The sequence below is a fragment of the Salmo salar genome, chromosome ssa10, assembly GCF_905237065.1.
Source record: "Salmo salar chromosome ssa10, Ssal_v3.1, whole genome shotgun sequence".
In the NCBI taxonomy this organism is placed as follows: domain Eukaryota; kingdom Metazoa; phylum Chordata; class Actinopteri; order Salmoniformes; family Salmonidae; genus Salmo; species Salmo salar.
Genome location: NC_059451.1, coordinates 35,440,090 through 35,466,146, shown reverse-complemented (window position 1 = coordinate 35,466,146; position 26,057 = coordinate 35,440,090). Strand labels below are relative to the sequence as shown.

The 26,057-nt window shown below is 40.2% G+C and overlaps 1 protein-coding gene across 2 annotated transcripts in view; it reads right to left on the bottom strand.

Annotated features, from left to right (window-relative positions):
* Positions 1–204: 204 nt before the first annotated feature.
* The window catches only part of LOC106560306 (volume-regulated anion channel subunit LRRC8C), a 52,053-nt gene continuing 26,200 nt past the window's right edge, over positions 205–26,057 (bottom strand). Inside the window, exons 2-7 of one of the 2 annotated variants that reach the window (XM_014123066.2) lie at positions 18,396–18,538; positions 12,037–12,420; positions 11,255–11,853; positions 10,522–10,843; positions 5,797–6,159; positions 205–5,581 (exon numbers count right to left, since the gene is read on the bottom strand). In XM_014123066.2, the coding sequence (XP_013978541.1) occupies positions 5,015–5,581; positions 5,797–6,159; positions 10,522–10,843; positions 11,255–11,853; positions 12,037–12,420; positions 18,396–18,533 (2,373 nt within the window). In that variant the 5' untranslated portion in view covers positions 18,534–18,538 and the 3' untranslated portion in view covers positions 205–5,014. The remainder of the gene's footprint in view (positions 5,582–5,796; positions 6,160–10,521; positions 10,844–11,254; positions 11,854–12,036; positions 12,421–18,395; positions 18,539–26,057) is intronic. The other variant, XM_014123070.2, reaches the window with a different exon arrangement.

The window sequence follows — 26,057 nt, the reverse complement described above, 5'->3', positions numbered from 1 at the left end:
CTGCAGTACTTAATGCAGCTGGTGGCCACACCAGATACTGACTGTTACTTTTGATTTTGACCCCCCCCCTTGATCAGGGACACATTATTCAATTTATGTTAGTCACATGTCTGTGGAACTTGTTCAGTTTATGTCTGTTGTTTAATCTTATGTTCATACAAATATTTACACGTTAAGTTTGCTGAAAATAAATGCAGTTGACAGTTTCTTTTTTTGCTGAGTTTATTTTAACAAAAATGACAGTTAGAACCTTATAGTCCCGAGGTCTCGAGTTACTGGTACGCAGGTATGTGTGGTTTATCTACAAAAGTAAAATCTACAAATAATAACACGCAATAATGTGCATAATTATGTGGCTGTTAACTTGTATAATATGAATATCAATGCAATGACAATATACAAATACAATGTAAATGAGTAAAGCTATACATAATTAGTGCAGCAATACAACAAATCTCATGGCAAAGAGGCTGCAATTGCATGTGGCATAGAAGACAAAAGCTAGAGCAAGCTAGCTGTGGCTACATAGCATAGCATATGGCAGGCAATCAAACAATATAAAGCTCACGAAAAGATTTCAAGCAGCAATGCAATAGCCACAAAAAAGAGGCCTTAATTAGCATAATATAAGCAAATGCTCAAAAGGTGTGTACAGTGATTTAAGGTGTGTCAATTAGCAACTACATGTAACAGAAAAAACAGATCAATTAATCAAAATGGCTACTTGACTTGGTGTTGGTACCACAGAGATAGTTAGAGGACGAAACACTGTATATGTCCCATTATGTTGTCTGTGAGAGAACAGACTCCTTTCTGCGTTTGCAAACATTGCTGCACAAGGGTAACCTAACCTAGAAAGTGGAAATAATCTGTGGATGTGCCCTTGAGCAAGGCACTTAACCCTAATTGCTCCAGGGTCGCCGTTGATAATGGCCATGACCCCAGTCTCCGAGGGTGTATCAGGGGGAGTTGGGATACTCAAAAAAACACATTTCCAATAGGAAAAATATAACCCACCATTTATTATTATATTGGTTGCAAACAAGGGGGAGTTCTCATAGACCACCAGCAAAAGAAGCCTCCATTTACATGTTGCTTATGAGTGCATTTCAGACTACTTTAGGATTAAAATTGGATTTTAAGACTCGTATGAATGCCTTGCTTAATATAATGTAAAAACGGCATTATACTTAAAAAGCTCTTCAACTTCAACCAGTAAAATGTCCGTTAGCATTCTAGCTAACAACTGCTGGATCCAAAATAGGTATTTTTGCAAAGGTCACAAACAAATTTAATCTTAGCGACTGTTCAAGCAATAATCAAAACAACATTGTAAGCATACAAGAACCCAAAGTAGGGTTTTTGTTTAGACGTAAATCTAGATATTACTTCTAAACAAAAATGGCCGCAGTTGACGATGGGGTATTTCTGCCTCCAAGAAACCTGTGCATCCTTGCCTGATGTGAGTGTGTCATGTACTGAAGAGTGGACTAAGGGCAGCGCCATTGAAGGCATCTCCATTTCGAAGTAGTACATTTTCTTCTTCTACTACTTGAAGTTAGGGCTGGGCATGGCCAAAAAATTATATCTCGATTTATTTTAACTTGTGGGTGATTCCCGATATATCTTTCAATTAAAAAAAAAAAGTTCTCTAAATATGCTTTGTTGTACAATTAACAGTAAAATACACAGCATTTAAACAGTCAGCAATACTCTAACGAATTCAGGGCTTGCATAATTATATTTAGGCTCAATATAAGCCTTCCACAAGCATAAGACCCACTAATAAATGCACTATTTTATTGAAATAGTTTAACTTCTTCGGGCTAGGGGGCAGTATTCGGAAGTTAGGATGAATGAAGTGCCCAAAGTAAACTGCCTGTTACTCAGAACCAGAAGCTAGGATATGCATATAATTGGTAGTATTGGATAGAAAACACTCTAAAGTTTCCAAAACTGTTAAAATAATGTCTGTGAGTATAACAGAACTGATATGGCACGCAGAAACCCGGAGGACAATCCATCCAGCATTTTCCCCCCCAGCTCATCACTGATTAGAATGGCTGTCAATGGGAATATAAAAATAATTCCTCCCAGATTGCAGTTCCTAAGGGCTTCCACTAGATGTCAACAGTCTTTAGAAAGAGTTTCAGGCTTGTTTTTTGAAAAAATGAGCTAGAATTTGTAGTTTTTCCAGGTGGCTCCCATTTTGGCTGTAGTGTTATGACGAGCGTGGATGAGAGCGTTCATTTTCCAGAAACCTTTTGGTTACTGACCCAACGCTCTAACCTGCCACCCCTAGGCTACCTGCCGTGTATGAGCAAAGTTTTCGACTGATCCAATGAACCATTGGATTTCTGTATGATTTCTGTATGAAGTCTGCCTGAATGTGCCTAATTGGTTAATTGATACATTTTCAAGTTCATACCTGTGCACTCTCCTCAAACAATAGCATGGTATTCTTTCACTGTAATAGCTACTGTAAATTGGACAGTGCAGTTAGATTAACAAAAATGTAAGCATTCTGCTTATATCATTTGTCTATGTCCTGGAAAATGTTCTTACAACCCCATGCTAATCACATTAGTCTACGTTAGCTCAACCGTCCTGTGAGGGGGGACGACACCGATCCTGTAGAGGTTAATGTTATAAACGTATCATTATATTTATCGTTATCACATCAATTCAGGCAATTTATCACGATATAGATTTTTGCCACCCAGCTCTATTACCAAGCACAAGCCCCCACGTGCTAGTGAGTAGACGGCTCATCTTTATAATTAAAGTCAAGCCAACTTGGATCTATTTGCTAGCTAGCAAGGTAGAACAGTTGAATTATTATTAACATACCCTTCTGTACATCTCCAACTGTTTGAACAGCATTCTAGCCTGTCCACTTTGTTCAGAAGTTGAAATCAAGTGGACAACCTTGTTTCTTAGAAGGAGAATGAGTTACCGATTCCTTATATAATTGCAAATGTATAAAACAAAGACAACTAGTATAACAGTCTGTGGCTAAAATGCTTCTATAGGTACGTGGTACTGGGCAGACATAAACTAGAGGCCATGAGGAACTTGATAAAAAATAATGGCACCAATTGGCCTGTAGGTGGCACTGTTATAAGTAGTCTCACTTAAACCCTCATTTCCCCTGCCCCATTTGACCTAGAGACTTAATAAAAAACTTTGTACCTACGTGTCATTTCTCATGCTGAACAATTTGCCTCAAGAACCCATAAGATCCGTCAGGATAGATTTCCCTCCCTCTTGGAAATCCTAAACACTTCTTCTCATGAACCATTTCCAAATAACAAGGTATATAGCCTCATGGTACATATCTTAAATACTTAGTTTGAGAAAAGCTAAGGGATTGGTTTGGAGATGTCTGACTTATTGATAAATCAGGAAATCAGATTTTATGTGTCTGTCCATTTTAATCCTTTGAACTACTAACAATTAACTATGTAAAACTTATCATAAAAATATTCTCATAGACAAAAGTCAGATTCACTCCAATGTTGGTCTTTGGACTCATCACAATAGTCCCTAAAGAGTTAACATTGATGCATTCAAAGATATTCACACTGTACCAGCAGATGCACAGTAGCACATACGCTAATATGCTCAAATATGCTAAAAATACTTTAAGCATGCTTTCCAGTGTGAGCTCACTGCCTCTATAATATCTGGCATGCTCACATGAAAGAGGGAACAGCTGTCGCTGGTCTACTTATTGTCCCCTTCCCACTCGCTCCACCCTCCCCGACCAGAAAAAAAAAGCCAGTGAGATATCTCCTTTCCCTAGTCTCTGGGGCACCCCTTCCGCGGGGTCAGGGCAATAAGTAGACCAGAGTGGCCCCGCCTCGATCAGGAAAAATGTGGGTGTGGGATGTTTTGCTTCTCTACCGTCTCTGCCGGAATTGAAAGGAGGTGCCCTCAAACCTGCCTGTTTTTGTACCTGGCCATAGAGCTGGTTAGAGGGCACACCTGTCATGAATGCCGTCTGTCCTCAAGTGACCATAGAGATGGCTAGAGGACACCTGCCTTGAATGCTTCTCCCCACTTTTACCCCACAGACTAGAGAATTCTTAACAATTTTCATTCTAGTATGCATTCTATCTTTCTGATTATAAGCCTGCATTCTATCCAGTTTATGTTGAATGAAGCGTGCTAGACAAACTGCACAATACATTACAGTGTAATAAATAACAGTATCGACAATACAAGAACAAGCAATCTAGTAATTGATATCATCTGATGGACAGTATACCTTAGCTTGGTCCCATATCTGTTTATGCTATCATTCCACTCATTGCCACTACACTCCATGTCATGCAAAACATTACGAGTACAAGCAGTCGAATGTTAGCACAAATCAATGACTGTATATATGAATGGACAAAGACATCCATCACATGACACCATTCATTCTTATGTGAAGATGCAATAGCGCATTGACCACAAAGATTGACATTTTTTCATTCACTATAATGGGGATCCTGTTTTCTGCTATCAATGCCTGCAAAACTGCAGTCAGCCATGAACTTCCGTGGCTTCAATGAAAGTGGGCATTTGTTGTCCCCTGGCACAAATAGGCTGGTACCAGGGCTAAGTATACCATGCCTGTGACTAATTATATTGTTAAGAACCATTAAATTACAACATATTTCCTTCTGTTATATAGCAACACTTAGACATAATACTCAAAAACATACACCCATGAATATCATAACAGTTCCCCATTACGAACTGAGGGTATAGTGTTTAGAGTTTGATCATGATGAGCTAAGTATACAGTAAAATCTACAATTTTGGTTGACTATGATTGTCAGATTAAGACAAAATTGGCATTTTATTTTTGCACAGACATGTAAATTGGCTTGTCCAAGCCAGAATGGCCCATATGGCAGAAGCCAATCTCCTGTTTATGTAAGGCAGCTTGATGTACAAGTACACCCCCTGGACAGGACGCTAGTGTATGGCAGGGTCCTTTGCATAGATACTGTAAAGCATTTCACTCAGCCTTCATTTTGTCTCTGATATCCGAAGGCAAGGTTTCAAACAGGACGTCCTCCACTACTAGGCCGCCACGCTTCAACGCCCGACAGAACCGCAGCTCTGGAGGCAGGAGCTCAAAATGGTTGCCCTTCAGTTCCAGATGTGTCAATAGAACCAGGTATGAGATCTTTGGTGAGAGCAACGACAGCATATTCTTGCCCAGCTTGAGGGTTTTGAGCTTCTTGCAAAAGAAGAGCTCGTCTGGGAGGTTCTCGATCTTGTTGCACGTGACAGAGAAATACTGAAGACTCTGTAGGACGCCGATCTCTGGTGGAATGAACCGGATGTCATTGTTGGACAGGTCCAGGTAACGAAGCTTGTTGCATAAGAACAGGTGTGGGGACAAGATCCCTATCTTGTTGTGGCTGAAGTAGAGGCGCTCCAGGCTGCCCAGCTTCTTGATGTGCTCAGGGATGTAGCAGATACTGTTGTGCCAGAGTTTCAGGCACGTCAGTTTGCGAAGGTGCTGGCAGCTGACTATCTCCTCAATGGAGTGCAGGTTGTTTTCCTTCAGGTCCAACTCCTGTAGAGTTAAGAGTAAAACATTTTTATTATAAGTGTAATTCCACAATATTATAGCAATTGGCCATACATATATATTTTGGCAACCCTAGTTGTGTGACACTGTATGCAATCATAGCAGGCAGTTACAGTAAATCACACCTGTAGGCCGACTACTCAGAGTTTTTAGACACTGTAGACGATCATATCAGGCAGTCATAGTATAGTATATCATACCTGTAGATTTGTGAGGCTAAAGATAGCATGTGGGATGCGTTCCAGGTCACAGTGCACCAGCTCCAATTCAGTCAAGTTCACCATTTTCTTCAGGTTGTTGAGCATCACCAGCTTGGTGCAGTCATTGTAGATGTACAGCCTCTGCAGGTGGCTGGACACGTCCACAATGGACTGGGGGATCTTTGTAAAGTTACTTTTGATCGAGAGGGTCTTCAGATGCTTCAGCTCCCTCAGGGACTCCAGACCCACATTCTTCGAAGCGTCAGGACTCAGTGAGCCAATGAGGTAGAGCTCCTCTAGATTCCGCAGGTGGTACAGCCAATGAGGTAGCTCCCTGCTGTCATCAAACTTCACCCTGAGCACCTTAGATAGAGATAGATAGATATATAGATACTTCATTAATCCCTGCATGGAAATGAAATGTCAACAACAACAGCAGACAAAATACACATGTGTTGTTCCAATAAAATGAATGCCTTTTGAGTCCCTTTGATATTTTAAGTAGAAATTGTACACAAATGTTGAATTTTAAGAGTAACCCGGAGTCGCCTCTTCACTGTTGACGTTGAGACTGGTGTTTTGCGGGTACTATTTAATGAAGCTGCCATTTGAGGACTTGTGAGGCATCTGTTTCTCAAACTAGACACTCTAATGTACTTGTCCTCTTGCTCAGTTGTGCACTCCCACTCCTCTTTCTATTCTGGTTAGACCCAGTTTGCGCTGTTCTGTGATGGTAGTGCAGAGCGTTGTACGAGATCTTCAGTTTCTTGGCAATTTCTCGCACCTTCATTTCTCAGAACAAGAATAGACTGACAAGTTTCAGAAGAAAAATCTTTGTTTCTGGACAATCGAACCCACAAATGCTGATGCTCCAGATACTCAACTAGTCTAAAGAAGTTTTATTGCTTCTTTAATCAGAACAGTTTTCAACTGTACTAACATAATTGCAAAAGGGATTTCTAATGATCAATTAGCCTTTTAAAATGAATAACTAGGATTAGCTAACACAACGTGCCATTGGAACACAGGATTGAGGGTTGCTGACAATGGGCCTCTGTATGCCTATGTAGATATGCCATAAAAAATCTGCAGTTTCCAGCTACAATAGTCATTTACAACATTAACAATGTCTACACTGTATTTCTGATCAATATGATGTAATTTTAATGGACAAAAAAAAGATTTTCTTTCAAAAACAAGAACATTTCTAAGTGACCCAAAACTCTTGAACGGTAGTGTACATTCAACACCGAGGCACATACGCTAATTACTCACATAGATGCACACATTCCTTCAGGTTACAGACCATGTACAGTGCCTTCAGAAAGTATTCACACCCCTTGACTTTTCACATTTTGTTGTGTTACAGCCTGAATATGAACTTGATTAAATTAAGATGTTTTGGTCACTGGAATTATGTTTTATATTTTTCTTTTTACAAATTAATGAAAAATGAAAAGATGAAATGTCTTGAGTCAATAAGTATATACCCCCTTTGCTATGGAAAGCCTTAATAAGTTCATGAGTAAAAATGTGCTTAACAATTCACAAAATAAGTTGCATGGCAATAATAGCGTTTAACATGATTTGTTTAATGACTACCTCATCTCTGTACCCCACACGTACAATTATCTGTAAGTTCCCTCAGTCAAGCAGTGAATTTCAAACACAGATTCAACCACAAAGACCAGCCAGGTTTTCCAATGCCTCGCAAAAAAGGGCACCTATTGCTAGATAGGTGTATCAATACCTCCAGTCACTACAAAGATATTGGTGTCCTTCTTACTGAGTTGCCGGAGAGGAAGGAAACCACTCAATGGTGACTTTAAAATGGTTACAGAGTTTAACCTCACTAGGGTAGGGGGCACTATTTTTACCTCTGGATGAAAAGTGTGCCCAAAGAAAACTGCCTGCTACTCAGGTCCAGAGGCTAGGATAATAATATAATTAGTTGATTTGGATAAAAAAACACTCCAAAGTTCTAAAACTGTTAAAATAATGTCTGTGAATATAACAGAACTGAAATGGCAGGCAAAAACCTGAGGAAAATCCATCCAGGAAGTGCCATTATTTTAAAATGGCTGTTTTTCCAATGAAAGCCTGTCCAACATTTACAGGAATAGGACCCAGATTCCGTTCCCTATGGCTTCCACTAGTTGTGAACAGTCTTTAGACATTGTTTCAGGCTTTTATTCTGAAAAATGAGGGAGAATGACAACTTTGAGTCAGTGGATAGTGGGATGTCCCCAGAGCTCTTTCCTGCGAGCGTCTGAGAGTGCGCCTTTCTTGTTTTTCTTTTATATTGACGACGCTATTGTCCGGTTTAATTATTATAGATTATTTAGGCTAAAAAACAACCTGAGGATTGATTATAAACATTGTTTGACATGTTTCTACAAACTTTACGGATATTATTTGGAATTTGTCTGCCTCTTGTGACCGCAATTGAGCCATTGGATTACTGAACAAAATGTAGCAACAAAATGGAGGTTTTTGGATATAAAGAGGGACTTTATCGAACAAAACGAACATTTATTGTGTAACTGGGAGTCTTGTGAGTGCAACCATACAAAGATCATCAAAGGTAAGTGATTAATTTTAATGCTATTTCTGACTTTCGTGACTAATCTACTTGGCTGGTAACTGTATGTAATGTTTTGTGTGCTGAGCGCTGTCCTCAGATAATCACATGGTTTGCTTTCACCGTAAAGCCTTTTTGAAATCTGACACGGCGGCTGGATTAACAACAAGTTAAGCTTTATTTTGATGTATTACACTTGTGATTTCATGAAAGTGAAATATTTATAGTCATTTAATTTGAATTTGGCGCTCTGCAATTTCACCGGATGTTGGCCAGGTGGGACGCTACCGTCCCACACCCCCTAGAGAGGTTAATGGCTGTGATAGGAGAAAACTGAGAATAGTTCAACAACATTGTAGTTACTCCACAATACGAATCGAATTGATAGAGTGAAAAGAAGTAAGCCTGTACACAATACAAATATTCCAAAACATGCATCCTGTTTGCAACAAGGCACTAAAGTAATACTGCAAAAAATGTGGCAAAGCAATTCAGTTTTTGTGCTGAATACAAAGTGTTATGTTTGGGGCATATCCAATGCAAGACATTACTGAGTACCAATCTCCATGTTTTCAAGCATAGCGGTGGCTGTATCATGTTATGGGTATGCTTGTAATCGTTAAAGACTGGGGAGATTTCAGGATAAAAAAACAGAATGGAGCTAAGCACAGACAAAATCATAAAGGAAAACCTGGTTCAGTCTTCTTTCCACCAGACACTGGGAGATTAATTGACCTTTCGCAGGACAATAACCTAAAACACAAGGCCAAATCTACACTGTAGTTGCTTACTAAGAAGACAGTGAACGTTCATCAGTGGCCGAGTTACAGTTTTGACTTACATCTGCTTACAAATCAATGGCAAGACCTGAAAGTGGTTGACTAACAATGATAAGCAACCATTTTGTCAGAGTTTGAATTTTGAAAAGAATAATGGGCAAATGTTAACTTTTTTTTTTACAAATTGTTGGAATTTTTCTTCTATCACTTATTTCGTGTAGACCGTTGACAAAATATGACAATTAAATACATTTTAATCCCACTTTGTAGCACAACAAAATGTGGAAAATGACAAGGGGTGTGAATAACTTTTGAAGGCTCTGTAACTAGGCATAGGACCTCTAGACAAAGCGAGTGCATCAATATCCATAGGCTAGTAATTGGGTTCATAACAATACTTGACTCCAAAAACACTACAGTAAATACTACAGTAATGTCATCAAAAACACTACAGTCCGCAAAACACTACAGTAATAACTATAGTATATAGCGTAAATTCCGGACTATAAGCCGCAACTTTTTTCCCAGGCTTTGAACCTCGCGGCTTAAACAATGACGCGGCTAATATATGGACTTTTCCCGCTTTCAATTAATTTTTTTATTTTTTTTAAAACACATTCTGTGACGTGCTCAGTTTTTGGGCGGCATGAAGCTTTCATTAGACCAATGAAATTGCCAAACGGGTTAAGGTCAAACAACTTTTTTGTTTACTGTTTAGATTAAATCGAGCGCTCTCAAACTTCCCATCATTCTGATTACGGTAGTCATTTTGTCACCCTCATCATGGCAAAGACACGGAGAAATGCATATGATGCAGCTTTCAAGTTGAAGGCGATTGATCTGGCTGTTGGAAAAGGAAATAGAGCTGCTGCACGGGAGCTTGGTCTTAATGAGTCGATGATAAGACGTTGGAAACAGCAGCGTGAGCAATTGACTCAGTGCAAAAAGACAACTAAAGCTTACTGCTATTTTTGTATTTTTTGTTACAAGCCGTGTTTCGTTAAAGCCTATTTATTTTTGTTACAAGCCGTGTTTCGTTAAAGCCTATTTATTTTTGTTACAAGCCGTGTTTCGTTAAAGCCTGTGTAAAGTTCATTTGTTTCAATGTACCGGTAGGCACCTGCGGCTTATAGACATGTGCGGCTTATTTATGTTCAAAATAATATATTTTTATATTCAGTGGGTGCGGCTTATATTCAGGTGCACTTAATAGTCCAGAAATTACGGTACTACATTATAAACTGGGTGATTTGAGCCCGGAATGCTGACCCACATACTGTAGGAGACAAAAACAGAATACAGAATACAAAGTCAAGAGACATAAAAAAAAACATGCCACACCAAAAGACTACCAGAATGGCATACCTTGAGTTTCTCCTTAAGGAAGGAAGTGGCTGTGGTGTGGATCTTTAAGGAACACTGATACAGAGACAGCTCCTGGAGGTTTTCCAGCTGGGTGATGGAAGCTGGGATGGTTACATTGTTGATGATCTCTAGCTTCAGGGACTGGAGCTCAGTCACCTCAAAGATGGTGTCCGGGAGCCCAGACAGCATGAACAGCTGCAGCTCCAGTCTGTCGTTGTGGTTGGTCAGCAGTCTCTGACGCAGCTTCTCTGGCGTCCATTCATGGTTCAGGTTCAGCTGTTTCAGTTTGTTCTCGCTGACCTCAGACAGGAACACTGCGAACCTGAGAGAGAGACAGAAAGAGAGAATAAGAAGATTACTTTATTGTCCAAAAAAACGATGTAAAAGGATGTGCAATGGAAACTTGTCTTCTGCTTTATTGAAATCAAAATTATACTTTGTCACATGCTCTGAATAAAACAAGTGTAGACCTTACCATGAAAAGCTTACTTACAAGCCCTTAACCAACAATGCAGAGTATTTAAAAAGTAAATTTGTAAAATGTGCTAAATAAACTAAAGGAAAAATAGTAACACAATAACCCCTTCGAAGGGTTGGAGCAGAGGGCAGCCATACATTGGCAGATGAATGGTTTGTTTTACAATTGGAGGCATTACATACTTATCAATAAGAACAAAGAGCTGAATCACTTGAAAGAATTTACAATTGTCTAATTTAAGAAAAAGTTTCACACCTCTTGGAATACAGTGGATCATACTGGTCGATCATGTGCAGCATGAAGGCAAAGTCATTCTTTACGTCTGGGATGTCATCGATTCCCGTTTCTTGCCGCACGTATTCAAAGGAGTACTCCTTCAGCGAGCGGTAGAAGAGCCAGTAGGAAGTGTAGAGGCAGGTGAATCCGTACACAGCCACGAAGCACAGGTAACAGTACGACAACTTAGAGAACAGGTGGGCCATGGTGTGATTACAGGAGAAATGCTTATATCCCGTCATGTCCTGTATGTCCACACTGCACTTCACTGTGATCTGCACCTCAGAGACTAAAGCACTGTTATACGCGATGATGAGGAGGAACTTGAACACCTTGAGAACAGTCTGGCGAACATACATAACATAGAGGATGTCCCCCTCTTCGACGTGCAGGCGGAACTTCTTCACCTTCTCAAATAGAGCTTTGGCCTGTTCTCCTTCCTTCTTATCCAGGGCGCTGGCTGTGGGCTTGTCCACTACGATCTTCTCTGGGACGGATTTGAGGGACTGGGTCTTCTCCAGGTTGTCCAGGTTCCCCTCTATAGACACATTGAGGATCGCTCTACTCTTCTTGGTGTCCTTGAATTAATTCATGAATGAATGGATTAATGCATTTTATTTCAAATATATACAATATAGGGCTGTTTTCCGGGATATAGATTGAGCCTAGTCCTGGACAAAACATAATTTTACGCATTCACACACCCACACACAGTAAATACATACAAGACATACATAAATACAGTACATACAAACACATACCAACAATACCTTCTCCTCTGGGTTCTCTCCAGATACCTCGGACAGAGCTCTGGTAGTCCAGGGGGAGTCGAAGCACTTTCCCAAGATGGAGATGAAATGCTCTATCTTAGAGCTGGAACCTGGGAACTTGAACCAGAAATTGCTACACACCATGAAGATGAGGGTGTGTATGAGGACTAGGTAAGGGAAGTACTTGGCGTACCAGTGCAGAGCTTTCTCATAGCACATCTGGTTGATGAAGCTATACTGCTGGAAGTCCAGGTTCGTTTTCCGGCCCATCATCTCGGGGACATCTGGCTGCACAGCAGTTTTATTTGGTAAGAGTATTGTTTGGTTGTACATGGTCATTTTTTGGGGAAGGCAGATTATTTTGTCCTGCCTCACCTGAAAGAAAACAAAGAACAAACAATAACTCCACAAACCAAAATTGTTTCTGTGAAAGTTCCCAGAACATTCGTTAGGTCAAGACAAATGTTCTCATAACACAAAACTGTCCAGTTGTGCTGATGATTATACAATGTTTGTATAAAACATTTGACTGATGTCGACAGAAAGTTGCTCTCACATTTTGATGCAGCAGTATGTTCTAAAACATTACTGGTGCATTGTGTTATTACATTACCTCGAAACCTAATGAGCATGTTTGGGGAATGTTCTGTGGTGCTTGTTACAGATGTTGTTACAGATGTTACTTCATTTTTTTTTTATCTGAATGAAAAAAACATCTTGTTATCAAAAACATTCCTTGAATGTTATTGGGATGTTATCATCCTAATGTTAGATAAACCCCTAACTAAAACTTAATGGGAACCTTAGCTAAAGTTCTGTGAATGTTCCCGGTTTTCTGTGAAGAATCAAGCTAGCAACACAGCAACATCAAAACTTGGAACTTGAAACTAGTCTATTACATTAAGTTAGTTAGATTCAGTGATAATACAAACAACGGGGGGAATATCTGATAATCTGGCCTGGTTACCAGGCCAGATTATCAGATATTCCCCCCGTTGTTTGTATTATCACTGAACCTTTTGTCGGAGGATAATTAAACCTCTGAGCTGTTTCCCAAAACCATAGTTATTAAAGTTGCACTTGAAAACACTTGTTATTTACAGCTAAGTGCATTGTTAGATGCTTTTTTGTCACTTTATTCACAGAAGATCTCCGCTAAACATAAACATCTTGATCCTATCTGTCTGAAAATGATGCTGATTACTTCAATTATAACAAAATGAAGGATACAAATATGCTTCAAATGAAAGCCTAGATGACTGCATTAATTAAGGATCGGACCCCTTTTTTAAATTTTCGTCTAAAATGACATACATGTACCCAAATCTAACTGCCTGTAGCTCAGGACCTGAAGCAAGGATATACATATTCTTGATACCATTTGAAAGGAAACGCTTTGAAGTTTGAGGAAATGTGAAATGAATGTAGGAGAATATAACACACTAGATCTGGTGAAAGATAATACATGTGTTTTTATATTTATTTTGTCCCATCATTTTGAAATGCAAGAGAAAGGCCATAATGTACTAGTCCAGGTTAGGCGCAATTTAGATTTTGGCCACTAGATGGGAGCAGTGTATGTGAAACGTTTTAGACTGATTCAATGAACCATTGAATTTCTGTTCAAAATGTTGTATCTAGACTGCCCAAATGTGCCTAATTGGTTTATTAATACATTTTCAAGTTCATAACTATGCACTCGCCTCAAACAATTGCATGGTATTCTTTCACTGTAATAGCTGCTGTAAATTAGACAGTGCAGTTAGATTAACACGAATTTAAGCTTTCTACCCATATCAGATATGTCTATGTCCTGGGAAATGTTCTTGTTACTTACAACCTCATGATAATCACATTAGCCTACGTTAGCTCAACCGTCCTGTGGAGGGGACACCGATCCCATAGAGGAAGATAAATAGATTACATGGGCCTATATATTTCAATCATATTGAAATAAATTCTACAGTATATTCAATCAATTGAGTTCTATTTTGACAATAGGCTACTGTCTGTAATTTATGACTCAGTGTATTGCATGTGTAACATGTGCACGAGGATGTCCCCGATCGGTAATTTAGCGCATTCTTATTGGGTAAGCATTATAAGCCGCCTCAATATTTTAAGCCATATGTGGTAATATCTCTAGGAGCTGATCCGTCATCAGTATTGTGGCGTAATTCTAATGATAATTCTCTATGGTCAAATTTGAATGGAGAAAGCTGATCCGAGAGCAGGGATGCTTTTCTTTTGATCTTATCAGTATCGACACATGGTCTAACAACACATTTAGCGAATGTTCTCTCTACGTGGTGTTTGGGAAACGCATGTTACATCTTCAGCTGTTGTAGGAATGATGCATCGTTAAAACACTCGTAAGCCTAAGTTCCATTGTTATCAGGAAACCAGGCCATGTCTCATTTTCTGCTCTGACGTCACTGGTAGAGATGTGACTCAGACAGGAAATAACCAATTAGTGCTTTAGCCAACCGCAGACTGAAGAGGGAGACACTAAATCTAATGCAATGCAATACTGTACCCAAAAAATTATTTGTTATGCTTTGACCTGCCATTGCATCTTTTATAACACTTAAAACATATAGATATTTTTTTCTATTGAAATCATAGATGAATCATGGAGCCACATTGTGGTGATGAAATTACAGTGAGAAAAACAAAATATCTTTTTTTTCTTCTTCAGCTTCGAAAGGTTTTACATAGATCCAGATCAGTGACATGTGGTTTATGGGACAGAGGAAATTAGGCTCATGGTTGTGCTGCAGCAGTACAGGGCAGGAAAGGAGAAACACAGTCAGACCTGCTGAGTAAAATCTCTGGAAAGAGGAGCAGCAGAATTATTTCTCTCTATATATACTCTCTCTCTCTCTCAATCTCTCCTCTTGCTCGCTTTCTCTCACTCTCACGCTCTATATCTATATCCCTTTCCCTCTCCCTCTCCCCTCGCTTACTCTCACTCATTCTCCTGCTCTGTCTCTCTCTGCCCTCCCTCCTTCTCTCCCTATATATGGTAGCTAGTGTGTAGAGCTATTCATTGGCTTCTCTCTGTTAAAATGTCCCTTTGGCAGAGCCAATGTTAACCTTCACTAATCTAAACTCAGACACACAGTCCCATAAAGGCAGGAAATGTATTAATTAGAGCTAGTACACTGTCTTATTTGAAGGCTACAGTTCGCCAATATAAACTAATGGAAGTTATCACATGGGGGGCATTTTGACAACCTGGTCCCAGGCAGTGGTGTAATGTACTTAAGTAAAAATACTTTAAAGTACTGCTTAAGTAATTTTTTTGAGTATCTGTACTTTACTTTACTATTTATATTTTTGTCAACTTTTACTTTTTCTCCACTACATTCCAAAGAAAATAATGTACTTTCTACTCCATACATTTTCCTTGACACCCAAAAATACTCGTTACATTATGAATGCTTGGCAGGACAGGAAAATAGTCTAATTCCCTGGTCATACTTAGTGCATCTGATCTGGTGGACTCACTAAACATGAATGCTGTGTTTGTAAATTATGTCTGAGTTTTGGAGTGTGCCCCTGGCTGACAGTAAATAAAAAATAAAAAAATAAAATCATTACATTTACATTTACATCATTTAGCAGACGCTCTTATCCAGAGCGACTTACAAATCATTTTGTCTGGTTTGCTTAATATAAGAAATGTAAAATAGTTTATACTTTTGATACTTAAGTATATTTCAGCAATTACATTTACTTTTGATACTTAACTATATTTAAAACCAAATACTTTTTTACTTTTACTCAAGTAAGATTTTACTGGGTGACTTTCGCTTTTACTTGAGTCATTTTCTATTAAGGAATCTTTACTTTTACTCAAGTATGACAATTAGGTACTTTTTCCACCACTGGTCGCAGGGCAATTCGCAGGATGTGTGTGGTAAGTGAATCTGTTCCCTCCATTTAGTATGAAATATTACGTTTGGTTACATTATGAATAGAATAGTGATCGTACAATATCATACAAATTAGAGGACGTATAGTCTCAAACGTCTTAACCAGTCATACAATAACATACGAATTGGATGAGTTAATATAACATACATCTTGGAGAACGTATAGTATTATACATTTTTCTCTGAGACCAGGTTGCTTGTTGTGTCTTAACAACAAAGGAGAGTTTCGGCGAGAATTTACATTGTCATTAGTTCTCCTAAACACCAAAGGTTAAGATAATTTACGTAGCAGGTTAGGTGAATTGGGTTAAAGTTAGAATAAGGGTTAGGGGAAGCTTAAATACTAGTTGTCCCTGACGTGGCTCGAACACGCAACCTTTCAATTGATAGGCCTTTCATCCTCCCTGACCAACCTCCCTACTGTTGTTTTCTAACTAAACTTTAGTGCATATCATATGTCTTTGAGGTGCCCAGAAATAGATATAGTATGTTTCATGTGGCTCTGAGGCCAGGCTTGTTTTGAAATTGCCCAAAATTAACAAACAGTGAAAGCACCTTTTCTAAACACTCATTCTGTCTTTTTGTAGAGATCCTTCCCCTCAGCTTAAGGGGACAACGGGGGATATTTCTACCCTAACAAAGTTCCTATCAATGGTGTTTGGTGGTCTCTAAAAATGATTTGTCCTAATCTACAGGGGTTTATATATAGATGGAGCCCCTATGGGCACTGGTCAAAAGTAGGCCACTACTTAGGGAATAGGGTTAATTTGGGACGCACCCCAGAATCAGCAGATCGAGCTCCACCATCTCCAATTGGTCAGAGTGGTGAAGAGAAGTGACAGGTTATGGGCCGCTGGAATCATGACTACATCCCAAATGGCCTCCTATTCTGTATTTATTGCATTACTTATTGACCAGTGCACTATAGGGAATAGGGTGCCATTTTGGACAAATGCCATTTGTTTATGAAGAGGGGGTGGGGCAGGCGGGGTGCCATTTTTGGTGCGAGGTGCAGTGTGTGTTTCCCATGTGTTCCCCATGTGGTTATGAAGAGGAGGTGGGGCAGGTGGGGGGGGGCATTTTTGGTGTGCGGGGCAGTCTGTGTGTGTTTCTGTGTGTTTGTGTGGAGTGCAGAAATGTCTTCCCTTTCCGCTGGTAAACTCCAGCCAGACTGCTGCTTATATGAACCTAACCTCCTCCCCAGGCTTGAATTGATGGGACGTAATTTATTTTTGCAGTGCCCAATTAATTCTTAGTTCGGGCATATATAGTTTATATTTGAAAACTTTCTGATTTCCCGAACTCACTTCCTTGTTTAGCACATTACTTGCTATGCTCGAACATTGAAATCCACAAAGAGGGGGAGGTGCTAAATGGTGCTGGAGTGAAAGATCAGCCAATTAAAACCTGCAGATGTTTTCTCCGTGCCTGCCATTGACTGCCATTTAAGTCCCGTTCTGAGGCGATCTGAAACCAGATGTCTCGCCAGAGAGAGCCAGCTGGTGGGTGAGATTAACATGAACCCAACATTGGCTTGTTTGCCACTGCAGGACCGGCCACAATAAAAGGTCTAGAGCTGTCACCCTAATTACTTTTTATTTACCATTTATTTTAATATCTGCTATTCAGCAAGTCACTTTAAAGACTTGATTTAAGCATTTCAATATATCTCTAATTATATCTATCTATCTTTCTTTCTTTCTACATAGCCCATCTATAATTTAGCCCAAACTACTACCTCTTCCCCTACTGTATTTATTTATTTAATTTATTATTTTGCTCCTTCGCACCATATTATTTATATTTTAACTTTGAACTTTCTTCAAATTATAAATCTACCATTCCAGTGTTTTACTTCCTACACTTTATTTACTTTGCCACCATGGCCTTTTTTGCCTTTACCTCCCTTATCTCACATCATTTGCTCAAATTGTATATAGTCTTATTTTTGTCTACTGTATCATTGATTGTATGTTGTTTTACTCCATGTGTAACTCTGTGTTTTTGTATGTTGTCGAACTACTTTGCTTTATCTTGGCCAGGTCGCAATTGTAAATGAGAACTTGTTCTCAACTTGCCTACCTGGTTAAATAAAGGTGAAATAAAATACAAATATAATAAAATAAATATCTAGGTGGTACTAGCAGATAAAGTAAACATAATATATGCTATAAAAACATGACTATACTATACACAGAACATAAGACAGACTATGTGAACTACAAGAGTAAAACTTAAAATTACATAATTACAACCAGAAATCTGAAACATAACATAACTTCAACCAGTTCTGCCCTCTGGGTATAGGCTATGCTACAAAATGTTTAGAATGTGTATGCACCTCATAGAAACAATTGCTTGTTCATAGATACTTTTATGGAAGCGATTTTGAAGCTGTCTGATGCTACTGACCTGTAGGGTGCATCCGAACACTCCGATCATTAGCATGACCACAGAGAGGTAGTCTGTGAACACATCCCACCAGGGCTTCAGAACCCGGAACTGTGGCTGCTGCTCTGAGAACTGCCGGAACTCTGTCACAGGAATCATGGCTCCTGCTGGGACAGAGCTGACATTGGGATTGTTTGCAAACAATGCATTTGTAAATAAACAATGTATAGCTTAAAAATATGTTTAGTCCTTACATGCCAGTTATTACAACCATAGCTCCATTTATGAATTTAAGTGCGGTGACATTTCTCCATCCTCATCCCTTTGCTGGAGCAAACTAAGTGGCAGGGCAGATTTTTTTTTCAACAAATTAAGGATTTTGCCTTTAAGCCTCCATTTAAATCCCCTTGTCACTTTCCTTGAGGATTCTGACCTATATGTTGAATATTGTCACGTATACTCCCTCTCCGGCCTCTCGGTCATCAGGCTGCTGATTATCCCGCATACCGGACACCATCGTCATGTGCACCAGCGCCTCATGACACTCACCTGGACTCCATCACCTCCTTGATTATCATCCCTATATCTGTCACTCCCCTTGGTTCTTTTATCAGGTGTTATTGACTCTGTTTCATGTCGGTGCGTTGTTTGAGTTTCGTGTGTAGTGTTTTGTTTATTTTTTAAAACACTCTCTCCCTGTACTTGCTTCCCGACTCTCAGCGCACTCAATACAAATATGGCCAGCTTCCAGACTAGTTTGATAACGTTAAAGATTTGACTGTACAACAACCAAACTCATTAAACTGGTGTGATGTATCAATAAACTGAGGCATGATAAAAGCAACATGCATGCCTTGCCCACCTGAGGATCTGTCTTTTCCTGTGTTTAGGGGTGCCAAATCCAGTTGTCAGTTAAATCTCGCTGGATTGATTACTTTCATTTTACTCCTGCGACTCTTTCATACTTTTGCTTGTGACTGTTGTTTTTTCCCGTTAACGTTACGACCTCGGAAATGTCAAAGTAATGATCTGTCAAAAACACCCCGGTAATGGCTGAAATGGGTTTCATGGGATACATTGGCTTTCAGTTGAATCTATAAGAACGCTAAAGCTTCATCTAAGATTTAACACACAGTCTCGACACTTACTGTACATCACAAGAAAGAGAAGAAATAACTTTATTTTGATGGGTGTTCATTTGTGTAATTGAAAAATGGTACAATTTAATACAGTTGATACAGTATGTCTACAAATTAGACAGAGCAAGTGTTTGGTAGTTGCAGCCAGGGACTTAATGGAAGAGTAAATGCCATTTATGCCCCTTTTATTTGTGAAATTGCATTTACTCACCTTTTTATTTAGTTAATTATCGTTTACCCACATATTATTGTGTTCTGAGCGTTTATCAACAGTCAGAATGCTAATATTATTGATCTGAGTTCTAATTACGCCTGCCTCTGTGAACGAATGGAATCATGATTCCGTTATGCTCGTTATACTACAGCGACTGAAATGACTGCAACACTCAAAGAGCTGCAGTTAGTTTCAGAGTGGGTGGCAAGGAATAAGTTAGCCCTAAATATTTCTAAAACTAAAAGCATTGTATTTGGAACAAAACACTCACTAAACCCTAAACCTCAACTAAATCTTGTAATAAATAATGTGGAAATTGAGCAAGTTGAGATGACTAAACTGCTTGGAGTAACACTAGATTGTAAACTGTCATGGTCAAAACATATTGATGCAGTAGTAGCTAAGATGGGGAGAAGTCTGTCTTTAATAAAGCTATGCTCTGCCTTCTTAACAACACTATCAACACGGCAGGTCCTACAGGCCCTAGTTTGTCTCACCTTGACTACTGTTCAGTCATGTGGTCAGGTGCCACAAAAAAGGACTTAGGAAAATTGCAATTGGCTCAGAACAGGGCAGCAAGGCTGGCCCTTGGATGTACACAGAGAGCTAATTAATATTAATAATATGCATGTCAATCTCTCCTGGTGTCACGTCCTGACCAGTATAAGGGGTTATTGGTTATTGTAGTTTGGTCAGGACGTGGCAGGGGGTATTTGTTTTATGTGGTTCAGGGTTTAATGGGATATGTATTTATGTAAGAGGGGTGTTTGATTTATGTGTTCTGGGGTTTTTGGGTAATGTTCTTGTTTTGTATTTCTATGTTTTTCTATGTTGTGTATTTTTTTGTTGGCCTGGTATGACTCTCAATCAGGAACAGCTGTACATCGTTGTTGCTGATTGAGAGTCATACTTAAGTAGCCCTGTTTTCACCTGTCCTTTTGTGGGAAGTTGTTGTTGTACTGCTGTGTGTTAGCCTGCAACACTGTTCATGTGATTGTTTTGTTTGTTACGTTTTCTAATAAAGTTAAGATGAGCACTCAACCCACTGCGCCTTGGTCCAGTATATACGACGACCGTTACACCTGGCTGAAAGTGGAGGTGATTGACTTCATTACTACTTTTATTTATGAGAGGTATTGACATGTTGAATGCACCGAGCTGTCTGTCTAAACTACTGCTTGGACATCTCTTCACAGTCCCCAAGTCCAGAACAGACTACGGGAGGCACACAGTACTACATAGAGCCATGACTACAAGGAACTCTATTCCACATCAAGTAACTGACGAAAGCAGTAAAATTTGATTAAAAAAAACAGATAAAAACCACCTTATGGAACAGCGGGAACTGTGAAGCAACGTAAACATTGGCACAGACACATGCATACACACACACACGATACGCACTAAACATACACTTGGGTTTAGTACTGTAGATATGTGGTAGTGATAGAGTAGGGGCCTGAGGGCACACAGTCTGTTGTGAAATCGGTGAATGCATTCTAATGTTTTTAAAATTGTATAAACTGCCTTAATTTTGCTGGAACCCAGGAAGAGTAATGGGGATCCATAGTAAATACAAATACAAATGTTTGCCTGATACCCCCCAGATTTGCATTGTTAGCAGCGCATTCATTCACAAACTGAAAACTGCCCACGGCACAGGCTGAGACGTGAAACAAACTACCTCAGCCCAGGCAAAATGTCCATCGACTCCTGCCTTGTCAACAAACATCCCTCAACAACAAAAAATGGTTGATATTTCAGTCAAGTGGCTAGCTAACTAGCTAGCTTGTTCAAGGGCTCTAGCTACTGTTAGCCAGATAGCTAGCTAACATTAGCTATAACTAGCTGGCTAGAAGGATGAAGTTAGAGCCTAACGTTAAAAGGAGCCTGACCTAAGCAGGAGCAGTTGACTGAAATTAAGATAGCTATAATCTTAACAAAAGATAGGATAAATAAATTCTCATAACCTGGATAGTAAAGCAAATGTATTCTGTTTCAATCCAATCGTTTTATGCGAATAAAGTACATGACAGAAAAAAAAATGTAATGACATGTCTGATAGAAATAGTACATTTTGGTAAACTTTACAAATGTTGACAAAACAAAATAGCCAGACAAGGTAGTATCTTTTTGTGTGGGTGAAACTAATTATGCGAGAAACGTCAGTGGAAATGCTTTTAATGTGCAAATATTGATATAATAACCATCATATCTAAGTAAACTTGGAGTCACGTGATGACATGTGTGGTCTTCCCACTACGAGACGTCTTATAAGGCTAAAGATGAAATAAGTTATGATTAACTTTACAAGGTGGTGAAAGTGCTAGGTGATGAGCTAGATGCTCGTTTCAAATAAACATTGAGGGTCTTATTCTGGTGACATGATCATCGATGCTTGGCTGCCATTTGACATATAACTTTTTTTTTTTTAATCGAATCAAATTTTATTTGTCAAATGCGCCAAATACAACAGGTGTAGACCTTAGTGAAATGCTTGCTTATGAGCCCCTAACCAACAATGCAGTTTAAAAACAGAGAGAAATAAAAGTAACAAGTAATTAAAGAGCAGCAGTAAAATAACAATAGCGAGACTATATACAGGAGGGTACTGGAACAGAGGGGGGGGGCAATGCAAATAGTCTGGGTAGCCATGTGATTAGATGTTCAGGAGTGGCTTGGGGGTAGAAGCTGTTTAGAAGCCTCCTGGACCTAAACTTGGCACTACGGTACCGCTTGCCGTGCGGTAACAGAGAGAACAGTCTGTGACTAGGGTGGCTGGAGTCTTTGAAAATATTTAAGGCCTTCCTCTGACACCGCCGGTACAGAGGTCCTGGATGGTAGGAAGCTTTGCCCCAGTGATGTACTGGGCCGTACGCACTACCCTCTGTAGTGCCTTGCGGTCGGAGGCTGAGCAGTTGCCATACCAGGCAGTGATGCAATCAGTCAAGATGCTCTCGATCATGCAGCTGTAGAACCTTTTGAGCATATGAGGACCCATGCCAAATACTTTGTCTCATCAGGGGGAATAGGTTTTGTCGTGCCCTCTTCACGACTGTCTTGGTGTGCTTGGATCATGTTAGTTTGTTGGTGATGTGGACACCAAGGAACTTGAAGCTCTCAACCTGCTCCACTACAGCCCTGTCAATGAGAATGGGGGCGTGCTCGGTCCTCTTTTTCCTGTAGTCCACAATCATCTCCTTTGTCTTGACCATGTTGAGGGAGAGGTTGTTGTCCTGGCACCACATGACCAGGTCTCTGACCTCCTCCCTATAGGCTGTCTCATCGTTGTCGGTGATCAGGCCTACCACTGTTGTGTCATGGGCAAACTTAATGATGGTGTTGGAGACGTGACTGGCCGTGCAGTCATGAGTGAACAGGGAGTACAGGAGGGGACTGAGCATACACCCCTCAGGGGCCCCTGTGTTGAGGATCAGCGTGGCGGATGTGTTGTTACCTACTCTTACCACCTGGGGGCCGCCCGTCAGGAAGTCCAGGATCCAGTTGCAGAGGGAGGTGTTTAGTCCCAGGGTCCTTAGCTTATTGATGAGCTTTGAGGGCACTATGGTGTTGAATGCTGAGCTGTAGTCAATGAATCGCATTCTCACATAGGTGTTCCTTTTGTCCAGGTGGGAAAGGGCAGTGTGGAGTGCAATAGATATTGCATCATCTGTGGATCTGTTAGGGCGATATGCAAATTGGAGTCTAGGGTTTCTGGGATAATGGCGTTGATGTGAGCCATGACCAGCCTTTCAAAGCACTTCATGGCTACAGACGTGAGTGCTACAGGTCGGTAGTCATTTAGGCAGGTTACCTTAGTGTTTGTGGGCACAGGGACTATGGTGGTCTGCTTAAAATATGTTGGTATTACAGACTCGGAAAGAGAGAAGTTGAAAATGTCAGTGAAGACACTTGCCAGTTGGTCAGCGCATGCTCGCAGTACACGTCCTGGTAATCCATCTGGCCCTGCGGCCTTGTGAATGTTGACCTGTTTACAGGCCTTACTCACATCGGCTGCGGAGAGTGATCACACAGTTGTCCGGAACAGCTGGTGCTCTCATGCATGTTTCAGTGTTATTTTCCTCAAAGCGAGCATAGAAGTAGTTTAGCTCGTCTGGTAGGCTTGAGTCACTGGGTAGCTCTCGGCTGTGCTTCCCTTTGCAATTTAATGGTTTGCGAGCCCTGCCACATCTGACGAGCATCAGAGCCGGTGTAGTACAATTCAATCTTAGTCCTGTATTGACGCTTTGCCTGTCTGATGGTTCGTCTGAGGGCATAGCAGGATTTCTTATAAGCTTCCGGGTTAGAGTCCCGTTCCTTGAAAGCGGCAGCTCTAGCCTTTAGCTCAGTGCGGATGTTGCCTGTAATCCACGGCTTCTGGTATGTGCGTACGGTCACTGTGGGGACGACGTCATCGATGTACTTATTGATGAAGCCAATGACTGATGTGGTGTACTCCTCAATGCCATCGGAGGAATCCCGGAACATCTTCCAGTCTGTGCTAGCAAAACAGTCCTGTAGTGTAGCATCTGCTTCATCTGACCACTTTTTTTATTGATCGAGTCACTGGTGCTTCCTGCTTGAATTTTTTGCTTGTAAGCAGGAATCAGGAGGATATAATTATGGTCAGATTTGCCAAATGGAAGGCGAGGGAGAGCTTTGCATGCATCTCTGTGTGTGGAGTTTTTTCCCTCTGGTTGCACATTTAACATGCTGATAGACATTCGGTAAGACCGATTTAAGTTTCTCTGCATTAAAGTCCCAGGCCACGAGGAACAACGCCTCTGGTTGAGCATTTTCCTGTTTGCTTATGGTGGAATACAGCTCATTGAGTGCGGCCTTAGTGCCAGCATCAGTCTGTGATGATATGTAGACAGCTACGAAAAAATACAGATGAAAACTCTCTAGGTAGATAGTGTGGTCTACAGCTTATCATGGGATGCTCTAACTCAGTCGAGCAAAACCTCGAGGCTTCCTTAGATATCGTGCACCAGCTGTTATTTACAAAAATACATTGTCCTCCGCCCCTTGTCTTACCAGACGCCGCTGTTCTATCCTGCCGATACAGCGTATAACCAGCCAGCTGTATGTTGATAATGTCGTCGTTCAGCCATGACTGCTTGAAGCATAAGATATTACAGTTTTGAATGTTCCATTGGTAGTTTAATCTTCCGCGTAGGTCATCGATTTTATTTTCCAAAGATTGCACGTTTGCTAGTAGAATGGAAGGCAGTGGGGGGTATATTCGATCACCTACAAACTCAGAATGCAGCCCGCCCTCCGGCCCCTTTTTCTCCGCCTTCTCTTCACGCAAACGACGGGGATCTGAGCCTGTTCCTGGGAAAGCAGTAAGTAATTTTCGTCGGACTCGTTAAAGGAAAAAAAGGATTCTGACAGTTTGTGGTGAGTACTCGCAGTTCTGATGTCCAGAAGTTATTTTTCGGCCATAGGTAACAGCAACATTATGTACAAAAATAAGTAAAAAAATAAGTTACAAACAACGCTAAAACACAATTGGATAGGAACGCATAAAACGTCAGCCTTCTTCTCTGGTGCCATCTTTGAGAATTTTTTAACTTATCAAACACATTAAAATGTTGTATTCTATACCCATCTCACTCTTTTTTCCATAATAATCTCATTACGGCTATACATGCGCTCTAGCTAACAACATGCAGATAGAGTACTTTATCTACGCCCTGCCGCGCTGTTGGCTAGAGCACACGAGCCAATACCAGAGTGGGCACACTCGCTATATAGCACCATTTTTTTCCCGAAAACCATCAGTAGAGTTGAAAATGCAATGGAAACCTATTTAACTTGTATTTTTTATTCGTTACATGGGAATTTAACCGTAAAACGGTATTTTTATGTGCAGTACGTCATCACACACAGCCTTTTATGTGCAAGTCAATTTGATGGAAACACATCTCCGGTGGGAAAATGTGCATATTGTTTTAATGCAGATTTTACAATATTCTCATGAAAATCTGTCACCAATTGGATGGAAACCTAGCTACAGAGAGTAGTGAGACAGACAGTGGTGAGGCAGGCTGCAATGCAGGAGGCAAAGAAGACACAGAGAGAGGATGCAAGCAGAGAGAGAGAGGTTAGTAGTACAGGGTTTCCTAACTTGAGGGGTCCCCTGAAATATATATAGGGACCCCGGAGAGAATTTTAATCTTATATAACACACTAAAATGTTGTATTCTATACCCATGTGAAGAAAAACACATTATCAGAGTCAACTAAGGGCCTTTTACACTGATAGAATGCACTTTCGTGCCATTATGTTTCGGGACAGCATGTGGGACCTAACATTTATTGAAA